Source organism: Notamacropus eugenii, chromosome 5 (genome assembly GCF_028372415.1).
Source record: "Notamacropus eugenii isolate mMacEug1 chromosome 5, mMacEug1.pri_v2, whole genome shotgun sequence".
NCBI classification, from domain to species: domain Eukaryota; kingdom Metazoa; phylum Chordata; class Mammalia; order Diprotodontia; family Macropodidae; genus Notamacropus; species Notamacropus eugenii.
The window spans coordinates 415,211,645-415,232,845 of NC_092876.1; the positions used below are offsets into that span (position 1 = coordinate 415,211,645).

Below are 21,201 nucleotides of genomic sequence, written 5' to 3' on the forward strand. Positions count from 1 at the left end.
ATTTGTCCCATATTTATTTTATTTTATTTTTATTCCCACATTATGCTTGAGCTCCTTGAGAGCAGGAATAGGTGTTTCTGTTGTTTTTTCACCTTTCTTCATATTTTCAGGACTTAGCGCTGTGGTAGTCACACAGTTAGTACTTAATAAATCCCTGCTGACTTGATCTCATTGCAAAGCTGAATATAATCTTATTGGGGGGGAAAGGATCTTTGATGGAGTAAAGGATTTTCAAGTATCTCTGATGAAAAGATCAGAATTGAGTAAGAATTCTGAAATATGAAAACAAGAGTCCAGAGAAACCTAGAAAAGTAAATTTATTTGAGCAACTTGAAGTTGAATGCTATAGTGCTAACGTCCTAATGGGAGGAAAGATACAAGTTTTCCTTTAGAACCTAAATGTCTTCAAAGAGGATTGAGAGAGTTAAAGAAGAAAAACAGAGGCTTCTGTTCTGAGGAATTAGAGGTAAAAGAGAAGTGAGAATAAGAGAAAAGCACTAGTTAGTGTAAAAAGGAAGAAGAGGGTAGAGCTTGCTATTTCTAGGTGTGTGAGAAGAGTTTTCAAAACCATGGAAGAGGTGTGGGAAAAGGGGGTCAGATTAAATTGACAAGGGAATACACACAGTGTTGTGTAGAAAAATATCAAACAATAGGGAAATAGATGGGAAAGGGGGGTGCCTTAAGCTACTAGCTCCTTAGACAATTGGAGACTGGATAAACTGTTACATATGTATATAGTGGAGTCTTAATGTGTCATAAGAAATGATCAACGAGGATTTCAGAGAATTTTAGGTAGTCTGAACAGATGCAGCGATATAAGCAGAACAAGGAAAACAATAATATTGTAAAAACAAACAAAACCAAAAAACAAATTTGAAAGAATTGGTCAATGGAATGTCTCTTAAGGGCCTATCATAAATAATACCCACCTTGGGACAGATGTGATCACTTTGCATGTGACTAGTAAGTAGAATAGTTTTTGACCATGCTTATTAAAACAAGGTTCCCTCTCCTCCCCCCTCCTTTCTCTACATTTTTTATTTTGGAGAAAGTGATGGGAAAAAAAGAGGCCGCTGGATCATTTAAAAAATGCACAGAGGAGAACTGAAGTGCAAAAGGAAGCACAGAGAAGCATGGCAGGTTTGAAAGTAGGTGTAGAATATATACTTTTTAAAAAAGCAAGAGGTATAAAATGGAGATACACAATGTCATAGAGAATCCACTTTTTGTCTTCTGTCATATGTACAGAAATGATTTCCTTTAGATGTTTAAAAGTTTAGAATTTTAGAACCTCAACAAATTATTTAACAAAAAAAAAAATTCACCCATGTGTGTACTCTTGTTGGAAAAAGGTAGTTATAAGAAAAGAATTTTAAATTTTAGATAAGAGGTGTTATTTGGAGTATAGAATTACTCAATTGAAGTGTCCACAAGTAAAAAAAAACAGTTATTAAATTCTCTGAATTCCCTAGGCTGCCATAGTTCTAGCCAAATTAAATCTCTTGTGTTTAGGTTAGAATTGTACTGATTTTCTAGTGGGATGTTTCTGTTTTCACTGGCATCAGTCCACTGACCCCAGGTTGGTGTGTTTCATCGTTACCCTTTACACTTGCATGAGTATGGATCATAATTTATCAAACTTGTTTCAGAATGGTTGCCCCAAGGCTATCTTCAAGTAATTCAAAGAGTAACCTGAATTTTATCCCACTGATATCCCTAGTACTTATAATAACCTGAGTTACTGTAGACAAGCAACCAATCCTATCCCCAATAAAGGCCTAGGTTAAACTTAATCCCAAAAGTTTTGGTGTGAGAGATTTGTTTTGAAAAGCAAAATAAAAATGTTTGGACTTAATGTGATAGACCTCCTGTTGGTCATTAGCAAAGCATCCATTACCAGCTATAGATATGAAATTATGAATATATATGGATGTGGCAGGGGTAGCTATGAGAAACACTTTAAAGTATAGTTTGGAACAAAGGCAGGAAAAAAATACATATATATTCTTAAATATGTATAAAAACATAAAATATATATTTAAAAGAAATTCTACTATACCTGAATGGTGGGGCTGGGGGATGAGATATTAACATTGCTTTTGGATTTTCTAAAGAACAAGGGCTTAGGTAAGGCTGTATTTTCAAATTTCACAAAGTCATTTTCAGTCTTTAGCTTCTTTTTCTTCAGTGGGCTGAAAGTTGCACCGCTTCCCTACCAGGAAAGGGAGAGAAAACAAAACAAGTCATGACTGTGAGAAAGCAGTTCAGTCACATCTATGTTTCTATCAGGCAGAAAGTGACAAATCAGGATGCCCATAAAGACATCCAAATGAACGGAGGGAGAGCCCCAAGAGCTAGGATACTGATAATTAGAACTCGACTGTTCCTGTTGGGCTCTGTTAATACTCTTGTCTCCCTTTTCATGTCTTTTTTTAAGAATTCATTGCTTTACTAGAACTCAAATTTCATATGCAAAAATTGTGTACTTTTCTGGCATTCTGTTGGTCCACAGAGCTGAGGTCATGTAGATAGGACAGTTGAGAAGTATCAAGCCATTACTGATATGGAGGAAGAATTCCTTCAGGCAGTTTTTGGTGAGCTGCTCCAGCAGATCTAATGCTGAGAGGCTACAGGGGCCACCACTCTTTAGATACAACCCAATACCATGGAGACATGCCTCTGAAAAAAGTGTGCCATTCCTTTTACCTACAGATGTATATCTCCTTACAAGAAAAAAGATTCCTGAGACCCTGGCAGCCCTTTCTCCTACCTGCAGTAACCAAACTTCATAAAGATGTAGCCTGTGTTTACTGCTCCTAGACCTTAACTCTTTATGGTCTAGAAAATGAGTTGAGACCCCATACAGGGTGGCAACTCACAGTTTAAGAAGTGCTGCAGGGGTTGAGGGTGGAAAAAGTTTAAGAAGCTCTGGTCTAGATTAGGTTCTCCTCACAACTGTACTGAAAGAACTCTAAGCTAAGGGTTAAATACAATGACCTTTCCTCAGTTACTCATTCTATCTGACTTGCGGTATTAGACACTATTAGACCTCAGTGCTTTTCAAAACCTGCCTCCTCTCTTTGCCTTCTTAGCACTACAATAGCCTGGCTCTCCTACTTCGTTCTCGGCTCTAACACTGACTAGTGGGAGGGAGGGAGAAAAAGAAATGGTGGTGGTGTTAAGTGTAGCTATGGACAAGTGGAAGGAGAAAAGAAAGGAGAAATAGTGAGGGAAAGGGAAAAGGAGGGACTAATTTAACCTGGGTTCAAATCTTGCCTCTAACATGTAACAGTTAAGTCACATTGAACATATTACATAACCTCTTTGTGCTTCAGAGACTTAGTGCATTGTTACTCTGCATGGAGAAATTTTACAGATTGTCTGGTGAGGGAATTTTATTATGTATGGTTTTTTTCTTTTTTGACTAGTCCCATGATTTCATCAATCAGTCAGTCAACAAGTATTTATTCAATAGCTACTACTGTTCCAGCTACTGTGCTAAGTGCTGGGGATATAAATACAGGGTGTCCCATTCCAGGCTGTGGGTAGGGAGAAAATAAGACCAGGACAAAGCCACTGATATGGGAGATAGAATGTCTTCTGTGAGGAGCAAAGAAAAGGCTAGTTTATCTGGATCATAGAGGGTGGAAGAAAAAAATGTATGCAGTGAGTTTGAAAAGATAGTTTGGGACCAGGTAGTGAAGGGATTTAAAAGAAATACAGAAGAGTTGTTATTTTATCCTAGAGGCAACAGGAAGTCATTGGAGCTTACTGAATATGGAGTACATCACCTCTATGCTTAAGGAAATCACTTTGGCAGCTTTGTGGAGGATGGAATGGAGAGGGAAGAAAGCAGATTCTTCAGTGAGGAACTTTCCCAGCCAATGCAGATCAACCCCTTCTCTGGGGGCCCTGAAGGGTGAAAAGCCTGATTACAAAGCTAGTGTTCCACTCACTATGCAAAGCTAACTCTCTCAACAGATGTGAAGTATCTACACACGCATATAATTACACATCAATGACTAGTGATTTCACTGCTGAAAGTAATCTCTCCCAGGAGGTAATTCTAACTTCTCTGACTTGGCAGATCTTGGAAAGCTGCTGTGGCTGAAAATTTTATCACTCTGTGCTAGAGTAGGAAGGTGACAAATGGAGCCATCCTTGGGATTCTAACCTGAGGGTTTCAAATCAGTTCAACCAATATTTGCTAAAGGCATGGTACTATGCCAGGTACCTGGGAAACCAAAACCAAATTCCACAAAGGTGCTGATCTCAAGGAGTTCACATTCTAATAGTGGCATACAAAGAATTATGATGTAACTGAAAAGTACAGGCGATAGCTCTAAGTGGACCACTGGCTATGGCTAGATGTCATTCCATGACAATCCAGTCATCTCGGTGAACTACAGTAGCCAATTCACCATACTTTGCATGCAACTAGGTTTCAGTGTGATGCTAAACCAGATCTTTCATATCATCACAGAGACTGAAAAAGTACAACCACCTTGAAACTGTGTGCTAAAACAATTTGCTGGTATAGCAAGAAGACAGATAAATGAGTAAAAATGACAAGTGAGTGGCACAAATATTGCGATATGGAAAACAAAGCAATGGTATTTAAAGAACAAGATTGAAGCCATGTTTTTAGTTTACACCTGATATCTGTATATAGAATGCCAGGGCAATTAAAAAAAGATGGCAATGAAGTCACCCACCCATCAACATGTTAAGTTTTTATTTTCCCATGTGCAGAAAACTCATGATTGGTTAACGTCAAAAAGTTAATAGCTTTCAGTTTAGCTACACATTTGTGTCATTTTCTAGTCCATGGAGCTGTTATTATAGTATTATATATAGTTATTACTAAGACTGATCTGTAAACGGTGAGCTTGTTCCACGACTTCTTCACCCCAGAGGTCTATGGCATCTAAGGACTGTACCATGACAGCAAATGCTCCAGAGAAAGCAAGAAAGCTACTCTGGAGAGTTGACTGGGACTCCTGCAGGAACCAAACTCTACCCCCAAGAACTTGCTTTTCTTACCGTAGACTGGATTTTCTTCAGTTCAGCCTCCAGGGCTCCATTAGTTTCCACCAAGTTTAATACCTCCTTTATTTTCTTCCTCTTTTTCAGAAATGCAACCTTCTGATTGGGCAGGCCAACTGGCTCAAGGTTGTCCAGCTTCCCCTTTTTTTTCTTTAGCCTGACACTCTGGGTCAGGAGGGATGGGCAATCCCCTTCTCCAGCTGGACTCTCTAGCAAACTTTCCCTCTCTGACCGAACTGCCACCAATGGGGATAAGCCATTGCTACTGACTGTCAGAGCCCCAAGTTTCCGCTTCTTTTTCATAATTTTGACCCCACCTGCTGGTGGACTGCTGATGACAGATTCCTGGGCAGCAGTACTACTGGGGCCATTTTGAACAGCAGTCTCAACAGGTGGCATCCCTGTCTCTGTAAGTTCTTCCAGGACCTTTAAACTCTTCTTTCGTGGCCGTTTCCTTTTATTTTGTGTATTGGTAGTTGGGGGATGCTCCATACCACTTTCCTCAGCTACACCAAAGGATGCATCTGTTTCATTCTCAGGGGTACTTTTTTTGGGGTCTTTTTTCTTACATGGCTCTGGTTCACTATTCCCGTTTGGTTCAGGGGAGAGAAAAGAATCACCTGAACCTGAGTTTTCAGGGTGGGAATTATTTTTCTTTTTCTTTCTCCGTTTTCTCTTCTGAAGGTTACATTCACTTTCTTCCTCAGCTGCATTGAATTTCTTTGGCTTGCACTGACCTGTAATCAAATTAAAACCATAAAGAAGAGTCTCAGTAGACAGATGAGATCCCAGATAGTAAAGATTCCAAGGCAGACACAGGAAATTTTTTTTTTCTTTCTCTCAATACTACACTGTAATTCTTCTGTGTGGTTGGCATTCATCTTGTAAAAGAAATTCAGAGAAACATTTGTTCTGGTATTCATATCATCAAAATGAAAACGGGGAATGAAAACTGGGAATGTCTTTTCCTAGTCTGCCTCAGAATAGCTGATGATCATCTTTCTTTGGAAAACCATAACAAAAATGCAACTATTTTCACAAACAGGTTTTCTCTGGGTTATTTTAAACTCAGAAGAATTTTCTTGAACTGGTAAAACTGGTAAACTCTATTAAAAAAAAAATCTACTCAGTACTTACTTTCTTTTTTCTGGAGATGAATAAATAAACACTTACCAGCAGCTGCAGTAAAACTTTTGAAATAATTTCCCTTTTTCCCTCCAATCTCTTGTAACTGAAAAATTTTACTTTCACTATGACAAATAAAAATAGATCAAACAGAAATGGGCATGATGCATCTGGGTGTGGTACACTAGATTTGAGGTCAGAAAATCTGAGTTTAAATCTCTGCTTTAACATTTATCTTTCTGATCATGGGCAAGTCACCTTATCTCTGTGAGTCTCAGATTTCTCATCTACAGATGATTTCTAATTTTTCTTTCAACTCTAAAATCCTCTAAACTTTCCCACTTTCTGCACTTTGTTTTGTGTTTTTCAGCTTTACATCTTACCTTTTTCCTTTTCTAATTTGGCTTTCTCTGGAAGTTTATTTCTTTTTTTCTTACGCCTTCCCCGACTAAGGGTGTGCTCATCTTCATCTGTCGAAATGTCATCAGGGAAATTGATTTGAGGGAAAATGCCTGCCAGAAACAAAGTCATGTACATCAGTGATGCTACTTCCCTAAGCACAGAGCACTATATAAACTTGCATTCACGTCTTTCAGACATTCCATTCCACCCTACTTTTCTCCTGAAAGCCAGCATTTACGTCATTTAAAAAGCAACATATCAGGAGGAAAACAATTTCATGAGACTTGCGAACCAGTGAGGGCTAAAAGTCTTAGGAAAATTTTATTCCTGCAGCAAACAACCAGTCCTAAAATTTAGGGAGACCATGCTTGAGGCTGAACAAGTACCATTAGTCTTTATACTTGTAAAATCTTTTACCAGACACGGTATAATTTTTGGAATAGCACACAGCAAACATGATGGTTTTAGTGACACAGTTGCTTTATTTCTTGAATTTCTGAGATCATAAGTTCTCCCCCTTCCTCACTCTTTCCAGTGGAAAAATGAATAATTTACAAATCTCTGGAAGAAACTTTGACTGGTAGTCCTTTATTTTTCCCTAAAGGCCGGACCAAACCTAAACCACCCAAAACCAATAAAAACTGACTTTGTTCTTAATCAGATTCCCAAAAAAGCAGACTCTAACTATTTTATGATATTTCTTAAAAATCAGGTCTCTCTTCTTGAAACATGTAAACTGGTTCCTGATGGTGGTAAAATACTAGACATTATGATGGTATAAAGGCTTAGGAAAAGTTATTAGGACATGTTCTAATAGTCACATTATAACAAGAAGTAATAATTCAGTTTTTTAAAAAGAAACTGATTACTTATAGAAGAACATTATGCATGTTTATTTTAAACCTCACCTTCAGATAAATCTTGAAATCTGGAAGAGGAGAAAAAAAATTTAAGATGAGTTCAATGTTGTATGCAAAAAAGAAAAAAAAGGATTACATTTTACCAACAACACAGCTATTTCCACAACTGTCAAATTCCACTTTTGCCTAATTTTTTTTTAAGCTATGGGGAGGGTCTGAAAGGAGATGGGAAGAAGAGTTGAAAGAAATAACTTTCTTTCTCTGGTACCAATCTTCTCAATTTTATAATAAAACAATATAAACAGTGGTGCTCCAAAGACCTTCTGAAACAAAGATCTAGTCTCTCAAAAAATAAATCTACTAAAGAATTCCTGATTACTTTTCATCTGTTGGTTATAAACAGCATAACCAGGGACTTAAGAGCTTTACTTTATAACCATAATCATACTGCTAAAGAAAGCGAAATTCACAGCATACTGAAGAACTGACCGTAGTAATTCGGCACTGTGTTAAGTTAGGGAGTTCAGGAGTAAGGAAATATCAACAGCAAGTTTCCAATTACAATTAAAGAGGACTTACTTTTTGATTAGTTTAAAGAGACGTCTCCTGTTGAAGGGTGGTATGTTTTTTCTGCTGGTCACTTCTAGAAGTCGATCAGCAACAGCTTTATAGTCAAACTATTAAAAAGAAAATTAAGCATAAAAATAGAAAAACCCTATCTGTGAACTTGATTTAGCACTGGAAAAGACTTTAGATGAATAAAAATGCAAGTGAAGGACTGAGAAGTCTTAGGTTGCAATCTCAGCTCTTCCTTTTAACAGCCAATAATTATGGTTATTTAATTTTTCTGGACCTCAGTATCCTCACCCAATTTAATAAACATTTATTAAGCATACCAAGAAGAGGGGATACAAAAACTTTAGAAAAATAGCTGCTGCCCTTAAAATGCTCAAATTCCTGATGGGATTAATATGGATGCAGGAAAGTTAATATATTTGTAAAATTGGATTAATTAATCTCTGGGATTACTTCCAGCTCTGAAATTTAATACTTGCCTTGATTAATTTGAAATAGCAAAGCTTTTACAAAGGAACTAGCAGGATTTTAACGTAAACTAAGTATTGGGGAAGCGAAACTTTCCTTTTCTCTTTCTGAATGGAATTCACAAAGGCAGAATTTTAATTTAGGAATATTTGGAAAGTTGATTATAATACTTTAATTAAGTTATTAAAATTTTTGAAATATTCAGTAATGTTTAATAGAATATAATAAATAACTAAGCAAGTCTAGTTTCACTTTTCTTCAATTGCATAACATCATTAAAATAATCTCTTTTCACAAATGAATATCATAGGGAAATTAAAAAAGGAAAACAGACTTCTTGTCAAGATGACCACCTAGAAACTGGGCATAAACCAGTAATTTAAACCATGTACCAAGATAAGGTCAAAACAGACACATTACCTACATTTAAAGGGAGATATCACAAGAAAATTAGAACATAGAACATGTTAGTAACTCACGGAGAGAATAATTTATGAATAAACAAGAGACAGGGAACACTGTGATGTGCAAAATGGATCATTTCAATTATATTAAATTAAAAAGTTCTTGCACTAATAAAATCAATGTACCAAGATTAGGAGGAAAGCAGAAAATTGGAGCAAAAAGCTTTATAGACAGCCTGCCAGATAAAGATCTAATTTCTCAAATATATAAAGGACTCTGTCAGATTTATATGAATACAAGTCATTCCCCAACTGATAGGTGGTCAAAGGATATGCAAAGGGCAGTTTCCATTGAAGAAATTAAAACTATAGTCACATGAAAAAATGCTATAAATCATTACTGATGAGAGAAATGTAATTAAAACTGTTATGAGATATCTTATACCTATCAGGTTGGTTGAAATGACAGATGCCTTCAGTTGGGGAATGGCTAAACAAGTTGTGGTATATGACGATGAGGTACTACTGCACTAGAAGAATTGATAAACTCGTTGATTTTAGAAAAACACAGAAAAGACTTGGACCAATGATGAAAGATGATACCCACCTTCAGAGATAGAAATAATAAACAGAAGCATGTATAGGATGGTTTTTCACATATGCATATATGTGTGTATGTATAAATATATATATGTAAATTTGTGTTTAATTGTAGCCTTAGGAGGGAGGAGGAAAAAAAAAATTAAAAGCAAACCACAGAAGAGCTGGGTAGCTTCGAAAACAATGTGTACTATTTATTACGTAGTTTTTCCAAAAAAGGTAAACAGTTTGAAATGGAAATCCAGGGTTTTATATTGAGTTCTCTCATTTATATTTTGCTGTGTACATGGAAATGTTTTTCTTCCCTCTCGGTTTTGCATTTAAGTTTAAAATGAATAAAAAATAATTTAAAAAAAGACTTCTTTAACACAGGCTGACTTCCTAGCTCTGATATATCTATTCGGTAAAAGCATAAAATCTGCAGCAGACTGAATAATGATTGAAAAATATAATGAAAAACTACAGTAAGAGATTTCTTCACTTAGAACTAGACAAACAGCCCAATGGCAAGAAAAAGGTGCCAACAGCAGAGGCAAATTAGCCAGCAGTCTCCAATGGGAGCAGAATTGGACTAGAGACACATGGACCCTGAAAAGCTCTGAAGCCAGAGAGAGCCCTACCACAGTTGGAAACCTACAGCAGGAACCACGGATGCCATGTAACAGCAGCAAACCGTAGAGTGAGTGGGGCAGCAGTGCTCACACTCAACAGTCTAGTACTCTGAGGTCCCCAATACTCCATCCAGAAGTGCCAAAGAACTGTGGTTCTTATCCTGGGATTCATGAAATTATTTTTGGAAAATATTTTGATAACTGATACTTGATAACTGGTTTTTGTTGCAGTCTTATGTATTTTATGTTAGGCATTCAAAAAAATTGTTCTGAGAAAGGGTTCATCAGGCTTTACAATAATAATGATAATATTTATATTTCACTTTAAATTCGTTATAAAAGTCTTTATAAATATTATCCTTTTTTATCCTTACAAACAACCTGGAAGTATACATTATTTATTATTATCCTTATATTAGAGATGAAAGCACTGAGGTAGACAGAGGGCAAAGGAACCTGCCCATGGTCACACAGCTATTAAGTGGCTGAAATTGGATTTGAACTTGGGTCTTGCTGACTGCTAGACTTCTAGATCTAGATCCACTGAGTCACCTAGCTGCCAATCGATTGGTTAGCAAGTGATACCAAAAAAAAACCAAAAACAACCAAAACAATCCACTGAAACATTTTTAAAAATGAACAGAATAGAACAGGTTTAGAAGAAAGCAGAGACGAGCAGGGTTGTTTTTAAAGTAATGTCTAGAATTTTCTACATGCTTTAACAAAGAGGATAAAATATGGGAAAAGCTTTTTGCCGTTAAAAAATTATTTAAGATTAAAAAAAGTTTAAGAAATGGAATTAAAAAAATTTAAGAGAGGGAACACAGCACCCCACATTATTAACCTTATTGCTTAATTGGATTTGGCTTGGAATAAAATCAAATAAGCTAATGACTTTCAACTTATTAATGATAAATCTATATACTATATGAAGTGAAAAAAGCCACCAACCTGGAGAAGTGGACTTGTGTCTTCAGAGGTCCCATCACCAACCTTTTCCTCTTCAACATTCCATTCATCTTTTTTTGTTGAATATTTGCCTACTGCTGACAAAATAAATCCAAGATATTTTACAAAAGGCTTGAAATATCAAGTACCTAAGAATTATCACTTTAGGGGAACCTAACAATTCAAGCAGAAAACTGATGGCTTTTAATTATTTTAATGATTGTTTATAACCTCCCAAAGTTTAAAATTTCTTCAACTGTTCAGCCTTTAGGCCTAAAGGCAAGTTAGAGATATATACAAACATATATTTAGACAGAGATATCACACATACATGTATTTCTTCCTCTCTTTATTCAGTCTGACTTCCTACACAAGCAGCTGAAAATACACTATCACAAATTTCCCTTTTCTATACTGCACATAGATCAAGGAAGAAAGAAAACAAACATTTGCTAAGTGCTAAGTTACAGGCACTGTGTCTAAGCACTAGGGATACACATACAAACTAAAAGGAAAACAATCTCCACCTCTTTTCAAAAGAGTTTACACTCCAATGGCAGAACCTACAAAAGGGAGGCAAGAAGGGGTCAGGTGAGGGGGACATGACTTTTTGAAGTCCAAAGGAAGCTAGCAACAGGGCCTGGAAGAGAATAAAGGCAAATCAGGGTTGGTCCCTCCACAAAATGCAGCCTTCAAGAATCACTCACCAATGGGCCTTGAAGAGGAATACCTATGGTGTGTGGAAAGGGGGAGGGGTATATGGGGGCAGAGAGGAAGGCTGTTCTAGAGGGAGGTCCCAGGCACTGAGCTAAGTACCAAGATGAGGCAGCAGTAGAGAAAAGTTGTAATATTCCAGTGCAGGGCTGCACAAAAAGATATTATCTCATTATCTTTTCCTCTGAATCTCCCCCTCTTCCTAACTCCTTTATTTCTATTAAGGGTACCACCATCCTCACAGACATCCAGGTTTGCAACCTAGTTGCCACTCTTAAATACTCACTCACTTATCTCCTGCCCCATTATCCAAAACGTTGCCATGTCTTGTTTCTACATTTATAACATCTCTCCTATATGCCACCTTCTCTTTACCCACACAGACACCATCCTGGTCTAGATCTGGACTAGTTTAAAAAAAAAACTTTTATATTATATTTCAAACTTTCTTAAAAATTCAATTTTCTTTTATTTTCAGTCCTGAATTCTCTTTCTTCCCATCTTCCCCTCTCTCCCAAAAAATAAAACGTGTTACAAACATGCATAGTCAAGAAAACAAATTCCTGGATTATCCTTGTTCAAAAAACCCCCATGTTTCCATCTGCATTCTGAGTTTGTTAATTCTGGAGATAACTCTGGAAGTGAATAGCATGTTTTATCCTGAGTTCTATGGAACCATGGTTGTCATTTCAAAGTTCCCAAGTCTTTCAAAATTGTTTCTCTTGGTTCTGTTTACTTCACTTTGCATTAATCCAAACAAATATTCCCAGGTTTCTCTGACCATCCCAGTGATTCATCACATTCACATACCATAATTTAATTGATGGACTCTCTCCTCATTCCGTCAGTTTCCATTTCTTTGTCACCATGAAAAAAGCTGCTATAAATTTTTTGTGCATCTCTTTAGGGTACAGAACTAGTAGCAGTATTGCTGGGTCAAAAGGTATGCACAGTCTAACTACTGCAGTGGTCTGCTAGCTGGCTCCTTGCCTCAGGCCTCTCCTTTCTCTCATCTGTCTTCCATTAAACTGAAAAAGTGCTCTTCCTAAAGCACAGATCTATCCATGTCCTTCTTTCAAAAAACTCCAGCAGCTCCCTATTCCCCACTAGATATAAGGTCCTTTACCATCTGTCCCTTCCCACCTTCTTACTTTATTCTCTTCCACATACTTTATAATCTACTGATGTTGGCTTTCCTGTGACTCTTCACTCAAGATCCTTCATCTCTTGACACCACGCTGTTTGGCTGACTATCCCTAATGCTGGAATACCCTATGGTATGAATTCCCCACCTGGGCTTCCTGGCTTTCTTCAAACCCCACTGTCTCCAAGAGACCCTCCTTCACTGCTTCTGCATTTCCTCTAAAGTTACCTCTCATTTATACTATACATGCCCTGTACGTACGCACAATGTTGTTTACATGTTGTCTCCCCCTTTAGACGGTACAAGCTTCTTGAGAGCAGGGACAGTGGTATCAATTACACATGTGAAGTAAGGCAAAACATTTCCATATTAGCCATGTTGCAAATAAAAAGCAGGAAAAATAAAGTGGAAAAAATTATACTTCTATTTGCCCTCTGACTCTATCAGTTCTTTTTCTGGAGCTGGACAGCATTTTTCATCTTAAATTCTTTGGAATTTTCTTGGATCACTGCATTTCTTGGATCACTCATAGTTGATCACTGTACAAAATTGCTGATACTGTGTACAGTGTTCTCCTGGTTCTGCTTACCTCACTTTTCGTCAGTTCATATGAGTCTGTCTAGGTTTTTCTGAAACCATTCTGTTCATCCTTTTTTATAGCACAACAGTATTTCAACACAATCATATATCACAATTTGTTTAGTCATTCCCCAACTGATGGGCATTTCTTCAATTTCCAATTCTTTGCCACCACAAAAGAACTGCTATAAATATTTTGTACATAGAGGTCCTTATCTTTTTTCCTTGATTTCTTTGGGATATAGATGGAGCAGTGGTATTACTAGGTATGTAGAGTTTTATAGGCCTTTGGGCACAGTTTCAAATTTCTCTTCAGAATGGTTGGACTAGTTCATAACTCCACCAACCGTGCATTAGTGTCCCGATTCTTCCACATTTCCTCCAATATTTTTATTTTCCTTTTTCTGTCATGTTAGCTGATCTGATAGGTATGAGTGGTACCCCCAGAGTTGTTTTAGTTTGCATTTCTCTATACAATAGTGATTTAGAGAATTTTTTCATATGACTATAGATAACTGAATTCTTCTTCTGAAAAAAATGCCTGTCCATGTATTTTGACTATCAATTAGGAAATTAAGTAAACTTTTTGAAACATAAATATAGGAGACAAGAAAAACCTAGTACTTTTAAGGAAGCTGAGTGGGTTAAATGATGAACAAGTACTTACTTACAGTCTAAGAGGGGCAGAAGAGACAGGTCTCCCTCTAGAATTCCACTTCTTCAAGATTCACAGTGAGTAAAGAGAGACAAATGCGAGGTTTAGATGTAGTTTTATTGGTTTTAAGAGAGGAAATAAAAGGGAAGAAGAGAAAGGAATACATTAAGGCAAAAATGAGGAAGAATGGGAAATAATTAACTATTTCTCAAAATTGGGTCCAAGATAAAAGTATCTAAACATGGAGAAGGGAGTAGGTATCCATTCCACGAACCTCACTCTTATTTAAAGTAGATAAAGATGGTTGAACCCATACAGACACACAGCATAGTGTAGAAATGAAAGAAATTCATGGTCATTCGATGGAATTCAAGCATTCTTGTTGAAACAACCAGAGTTGAATAGAAAATCTGACTTTCAAACACAAGGATCAAGAGAAGCATGAAAAGGTAAACAGGAAAAAAAATCATAAGGGAGTTACTAAAGTTGAACTCTTTCCATTCCTACATGGAAAGATTGTATTTGTAACTCTTGAGACTTTTCTCAGTATTAAGGTAGTTGGAGGGATTATATACATACAGACAGAGGGGCACAGAATGAGTTGAATAGGTAGGGATGATATCTTAAAAAAATAAAATTAAGGGGTGAGAGAGGAATATATTGGGAAGAGAAAAGGAGAAATAGAATGGGGCAGATTATCTCATATAAAAGGTGCAAGAAAAGGCTTTTTCAATGGAGGGTAAGAGGGGGAAGGTGAGAGGGCAAGAGTGAACCTTATTGCATCAGATTTGGCTTAAGGAGGGAATAACATGCACACTCAATCGGGTATGAAAATCTATCTTACACTAAAGGAAAGTAGGGGGGAAGGGGATAAAAAGGGGTTGAGGGACGATAAAAGGGAAGGCAAATGGTAGGAGGGAGTAATTAGAAGTAAACACTTTTGAGGAGGGATAGGGTCAAAAGAGAGAATAGAATAAATGGGGGGCAGCTAGTCTTTCACAATATGACTGTTATGGAAGTGTTTTGCATAACTACACATGTATAGCTTATACTGAATTGCTTGCCTTCTCAGTGAAAATGGAGGATGGGAGAGTAGTTGGAACTCAAAGTTTTTAAAAAAATGCTAAAAATTATTTTTACCTGCAACTGGGAAATAAGATATATAAACAATGGAGTAAAGAAATATATCTTGTCCTACAAGAAAGTGGAGGGGATAGGGAAAAGAAAAGGGAGAGATGGGATAAGAAAAGGGAGGGGTATGAAAGAAGGGAGGGCAGATTGGGGGAGGTGGTAATCAGAATGCACACTGTCTTGGGGTGGGCAGAAGGGAGAGATGGGGACAAAATTTGGAACTCAAAATCTTGTGGAAGCGTCTGTTGAAAAGTAAAAATAAAAAAAAAAGAAATAAAAGAAATTCAACAGGAAAATAGATGAGGATGGAGAGAAGGGAATTTAAGGGCCAGTGATTGTCTATATGAAAGTATGGGCAGAGAAGTGGGATAAGACTACAATTACACACTATTAATGTTGATCCTATTTCCTTTCTTTCTCTACTTTTTTATAGGAAAGAGGGGAGGAAAGGTCAAAGAAGGAAAAATTATTAAGAGCATATGATGGAACAATTACAATTAGGAATGTGAATGGGATGAACTCACTCACAAAATGGAGAAGGGTAGCATAAAGAGTTAGAAAAATGAATCCAATAATGTGTGGAAACATTTGAAACAAAAACTCACTCAAAATTAAAATGAGTCTATAAAAAGAAAAATAAAAACTGTTTATACAGTTTGTCCTAGAGATACTATTATTATATATACAACTCTTAAGACAGAAAATAAAAGAAAGAATCCATATGTATACAAATATCTATGGCAGCACTTTTCGTGATAGCAAGGAGCATGTCAATCAGTTGAAGAAAGGATAAATTAGGGTTTAAGAATATAATGGATTATTATACTGTAAGAAATGATGAAAGGGATGGATTCAGAAAAACCTGGGCAAAACTGCATGAACTGTTGAAGAGAAAAATGAGCAATTTAAACAATTTAAACAACGACTACAATAACAGAAAGGAAAATAATTTCAAAAGATTTCATGACACACGCCCATGACCAATCATGACTTCAGTAGACTGATTATTAATGACACTTCCCTGCTCTTGTTACAGTCTACAGTTGTAGAATTAAAAATATATTTTCAAGCACAGACAAAGTACGTTTTATGTTGTTTGACTATACGTACAAGAGAGGCCTCATATTGGGGTGTGAGACAAAACTAGTAAGATAATTCAAATCCTGCCCCCCCCCCAAAAACCTGCAAATCAAAAGAGCAGAAGGAAAGGTCAGAAGGGGATACAGACAAGAAGGAAGTGTTGGAACTCCTGCGTTAAATTTAATACACAATTTTTAAGAACTGTATATAATAGCTCACAATTTCATAGGTGATATTCTTTTTGCATATTAAAATGTTCATTTCTATTAATATTTGCCAAGTTCATAAAAATAAATTTTAAAGAAGAAAAAATTTGAGAACAAGGGAAAATTTACACTTCTGTATATTTAAGGAGAAAGATAATCTCAGTTAATGATCATTATTAGCATTTTCCCCAGTTACATAACCTAGGTAGACTTGAATACCAGCAGAAGAAAAAACAGGGATTCACTGGATTCTCATTCTAAGTTAAAAAGTTCAAACTGATGCCAAAAATGTTTAAATTGGCAAGGCAGAATTCAAAGTACAAATAGCATTTCTTGCCTGACATACTGTGTTTCTTGGTAATTATGGAATATCTTTCATATAGCAGCCTTCAATCCCCTCTCTCCCAATCCAAATCATTTTTCATGCAGCCTTCCATATTTTATAGCTCAGAGTGATAAAAGATAAAAGGGAAGGTCCTATATAGACTAAGATAATCACGGTAACACTTTATGTGGCAGCAGAAAACTGGAACCAAAGTGGGCATTCAATCAATTAGGGGGAACAGCTTTAAAGTTGTAGTATAATTATCGTTGCACTGCAAGGAACATTATGTATGAGAAATTCAGAGAAATTTGGAAAGACTTTGATGAGCTGATGGAAAAGTAATGGCATTATTAGAATAATTTTCAAAATGTTAAAAAAAAACAATGGGAAAAGATAAGAGAATTCTAATTAATGTAATAATCTTGATCTCAAAAAGTGTTAAAGGCTGAAGTGACCAATAAAGATGAGGATTGGAAAAAGGACATTAGATATGGCAATTAAGAAATCACTGGTAACTTTGGAGAGAGAAGTTTTATTTGAATTTTGAGATCAGTTAAGAAGAAAGTTAAGAGGAAAGAAGTTTCTGAAACACACTTGCTGTCCATTTATAACGCTTGTCATCCATGAAATACGTGTACTAGTGGGTAAATGCAACAAACTATCGAGTATCCACCCACACAACTGTCTGTAACACCAATGCAATACCCACAGCAGCCTCTATGGATATGCATGAGCATTTCCAGGGTAAATTCCCAAAATATAATAAACTCTCTTCCTCAAAGGCAAAACCAAAATATTTATTTGGGACGTCATTAAAATACCAGGAGGTAAGATTTAACAGGGTCCTTATCACCAATCCAGGGAGGAGCCGACATCTTAAACCTTCTTTCTTTCAGGCATTCCCACAAAAACAAGTTCCCCTAGACAAATTCCTCCCTCAGCCCACTCACAGCTTGCTTCTCTCTTTCTGCTCCTTGGGTCAGCTGCTCCCATTCACAGCTTGCTTCTCTCTGCTCTGCCTGCTCTCACTCTCTGCTCGTGATTGTTCTCTCCTTGGGCAAGCTCCTCCCAATCTGAGCTCCATGTGACCACAGGCTCCAAGTGTTAGGCCTATTAATGGGCAGGGAAGATCTTCCTATTCTATTAACATTACAATATCAAGAGTCATCCAAACAGGCATTTTTCATAAATTGACTCCCCTCCCTCCCCATTCCCCAGGACCGTCAGGCTAATTTCTTCTGTGTGTCATGTATCTGAACTGTGACCAATTGTTATTTGAGGATTAATTAAATAATCACAATATCCACAAAAAGGAGCTTTTGGAGAATATCTACGGAAATTCTTTGTGGATTCTACAGAGAATATTCTCCATGAAAATGATAGAAACCCTTGGAGAGGATCTATCTTCCTGTTTTATGACTGATGTTTACAATTAATGATGATGATTATAATTACAGGACTACTGAATAAAGTTATCATAAATAAAGCTACATTTACCATCTTATATGATCTTAATACATACATAATAATAACATTAGCAGATAACATTTACATAGAGCTTACTATCTGCCAGGCACTGTGCTAAGAGCTTTACAATATGTCATTTGATCTTCACAACAAACCTGGGAGGTAGGTGCTATTATTTTCTCTGTTTTACACATGAGAAAACTGAAGCAAACAGATTAAGTAACTTGTCCAGGGTCACACAGCTAGTAAGTGCCTGAGGCCAGATTTGAATTAAGGACTTCTTGACTTCAGGCCAGATCTTCCGGACTCCAAGACCAGTATCCTACATTACTGATATAGTTCAGTTACTTATACCACTCACTGGACAAGAATATTACCAATAGTTAAAGTAACGTTTATACATAGTTTAAAATTTTTGATTCTTATCACCTAATACTTTCTTTTTATTCTACTATCACTAATAGGAAAAGGAGGCTACTACTACACAGGGCTGAAACCCTTTCTGTATTTTTCTTTGTTTCACAAGTTGGAATGCCCACATCATTTATCACCTACTAGCAGGCCTACCTGTAGATGAGCTTCTCCACTGTCAGGCAGGCTGGCAGTTGGACAGCAGAGAGGGTGCATCACTGGGAACATAATCCAAAGCTTTTCTAGTCTGATAGAACATGCTCATTTGGCACAGCCTTAGAACTTAGGGTCACCCCCCCGAGCCAATGAAGCAGCAGACTAAGGCTTATGTGGAATACAGACTTTACTAGAGTTCTGTTACTTCTCACTCTAAACTTGGCAATAGCCCTTTCTTACCAAGAAGTCAACATAAACAGAAGTTTTCAACAACATAGGTTGTCCCTTCTCCTACCTCCAAAAGAACTTTCTGAAAGAAAGTTTCAAGCTTTTAGTTTACATCATCTCTTTCATATCCTCCTTGGATATGATACTTGGAAAAGATAGCACATAAATTTCATATACCTATTATACTTAAAGTTTCTCTCAAGAAGTACCTTAAGAACCTAAGACTGTAGGAAGATTATCTAAAGATAATGAAGGCTAAATTACTTGCAGGTCCCATAATTAAAAAATTTCATAAAGAACACTTTGTTTTTCACCTAAGTTGTTCATATAAATAGGAATACTATGATTTAAAAGTGTTGGTATGAATAATGAAAATCTAATAATATCAGTAGCACTGAGGGATGTCCAGACAACATTAAAGAAAAAATGTTGGAAATACAAGGAAGGCCAGGTTATAACATAACTATGCATATTTTAGCCTAGATAGAAATAGTATGGCATTGTCCTTGGTATCAGTGTTTTTATACTGAAAATTTGTGAAGGACCCTCCAGTCCTAGAATCCATCATGTCTCCAGCAAATGTATAAAAGGCAGTTCAGGCTGATACTTAATGAGTTTCCACCAAGAGTTTTCTTGGCTCAGAATCAAGAAGATCTGGGTTTGAAAGTCCTGCCTGAGATTAGTTAAGGGGAAGTCATACTATCTGAGAATTAGTTTTCTCATCTGTAAGATGGGGATAATAACAGCACCTCCCTCACAGTATTTTGAAGATTAAATGATTAATGTAGGTAAAATGCTTTGGAAATCTGAAAGTACTAAAGTCAGTTTTTATTATGTAAATGAAAATTCAAGGCATTCTTTACCTGGTTTCTTTTTAGCGACTGCTTTTTTAGACGTCAACTCATTATCAGATTCTTCTTCCTCAGACAACTCACTGTCACCATTAGTTTTCTGTTCCTCCATTAAATCTTCAGGGGCAAAGGGGGACTGGTCTACAATGACTTCGAAGATTCCTCTAGCTATCGTTTGTACCAAGGTATGGCTGAGGAAAGAAGCATATGGAAAAGAATGAGATTAAAATTAATGAGCCCTACTGTGCAAAGATGTATAAAGGAAGGAGAATGACTAAATTTCTGATTCTGACTCATGTTTAAGGTTAGTCTGTTGGTCAACAAGCATTTGAATGACCAAATACAATGAAATATCCATTTATACATTTACCAACCATAGTGATAAAAGCACTAAGTGACCAGTAAAGTATAACAGAAAACAGACAGTGGAACAGACTGCTTGAGTGATTAGAAACAGGGTTAAGCTAACAGCTAAACTATCAGTAAAAACTTTCATGTCTAATTGGTACTTCAGATTTCTCTTCCACTAACAGCTGTTCCTCACTTTTATCATAGCACTTAAAGGTTCATAAGCACCTCCTTGTGAAGGAGGGAGTACAAGTATTTTCATTTTGTAGATGAGAAAACAGATATTCAGAAAGGTTAAATGATGATGCCAGTCACAAGATGTTTATAGCTGGGACTGCAAGGCCAAGGTCAGTGCTCTTACCACTTTATAACACACAAAGTCTTACAAACAAAACAGGAAGATTCAGGATGTAGCATGATTGGCTATATAATAGTCTCTCTCCTCCACCCCCCATATTAGGAGAATTTGAAGACAAGTTATACATAAGGCAGTAAACATAGGTTTTACTTCTTAGTGACTTACTCCTTAGTTTTAGCTGCAATCTTGCAGAATGGATCAATAAACTTGAGATTTTGATCTGCCACAAGCTGCAATTTAAAAGTATGAGAAAATAAGAATAAATAAAATAGCCTTTGTCTTTTTCTCAAACATATTGCAAGCAGTAAGTTTTTTGAGAAACACTTTACATGCTGCTTTTTAAAAAATGCATATATAAGGTGTGAACATGAACTGCTCAGATTAATTTCTAGACTTTTCATTTGGGGAAACACTTCAAGGGAGCAATGGAAGCATTTCCATATTGTTTGACTTAGAATTTTTTTTTTACTTTAGAATTTTAAAAAGTCATTTCTGCATTCACAGGAGA

At 36.5% G+C, this 21,201-nt stretch overlaps 1 protein-coding gene across 4 annotated transcripts in view; it reads right to left on the reverse strand.

The window, feature by feature from the left end:
- RRP1B (ribosomal RNA processing 1B) overlaps positions 1-21,201 on the reverse strand; it is a 47,526-nt gene that overhangs the window by 12,112 nt on the left and 14,213 nt on the right. For 2 of the 4 annotated variants that reach the window (XM_072614829.1, XM_072614831.1), the window contains 8 exons: positions 20,859-20,923; positions 20,000-20,178; positions 11,044-11,138; positions 8,013-8,110; positions 7,482-7,501; positions 6,555-6,683; positions 5,044-5,783; positions 2,060-2,212 (listed from right to left, as the gene is read on the reverse strand). In XM_072614829.1, coding sequence (XP_072470930.1) covers positions 2,060-2,212; positions 5,044-5,783; positions 6,555-6,683; positions 7,482-7,501; positions 8,013-8,110; positions 11,044-11,138; positions 20,000-20,178; positions 20,859-20,923 — 1,479 coding nt within the window. The remainder of the gene's footprint in view (positions 1-2,059; positions 2,213-5,043; positions 5,784-6,554; positions 6,684-7,481; positions 7,502-8,012; positions 8,111-11,043; positions 11,139-19,999; positions 20,179-20,858; positions 20,924-21,201) is intronic. The other 2 variants (XM_072614830.1, XM_072614832.1) reach the window with 1 other exon arrangement.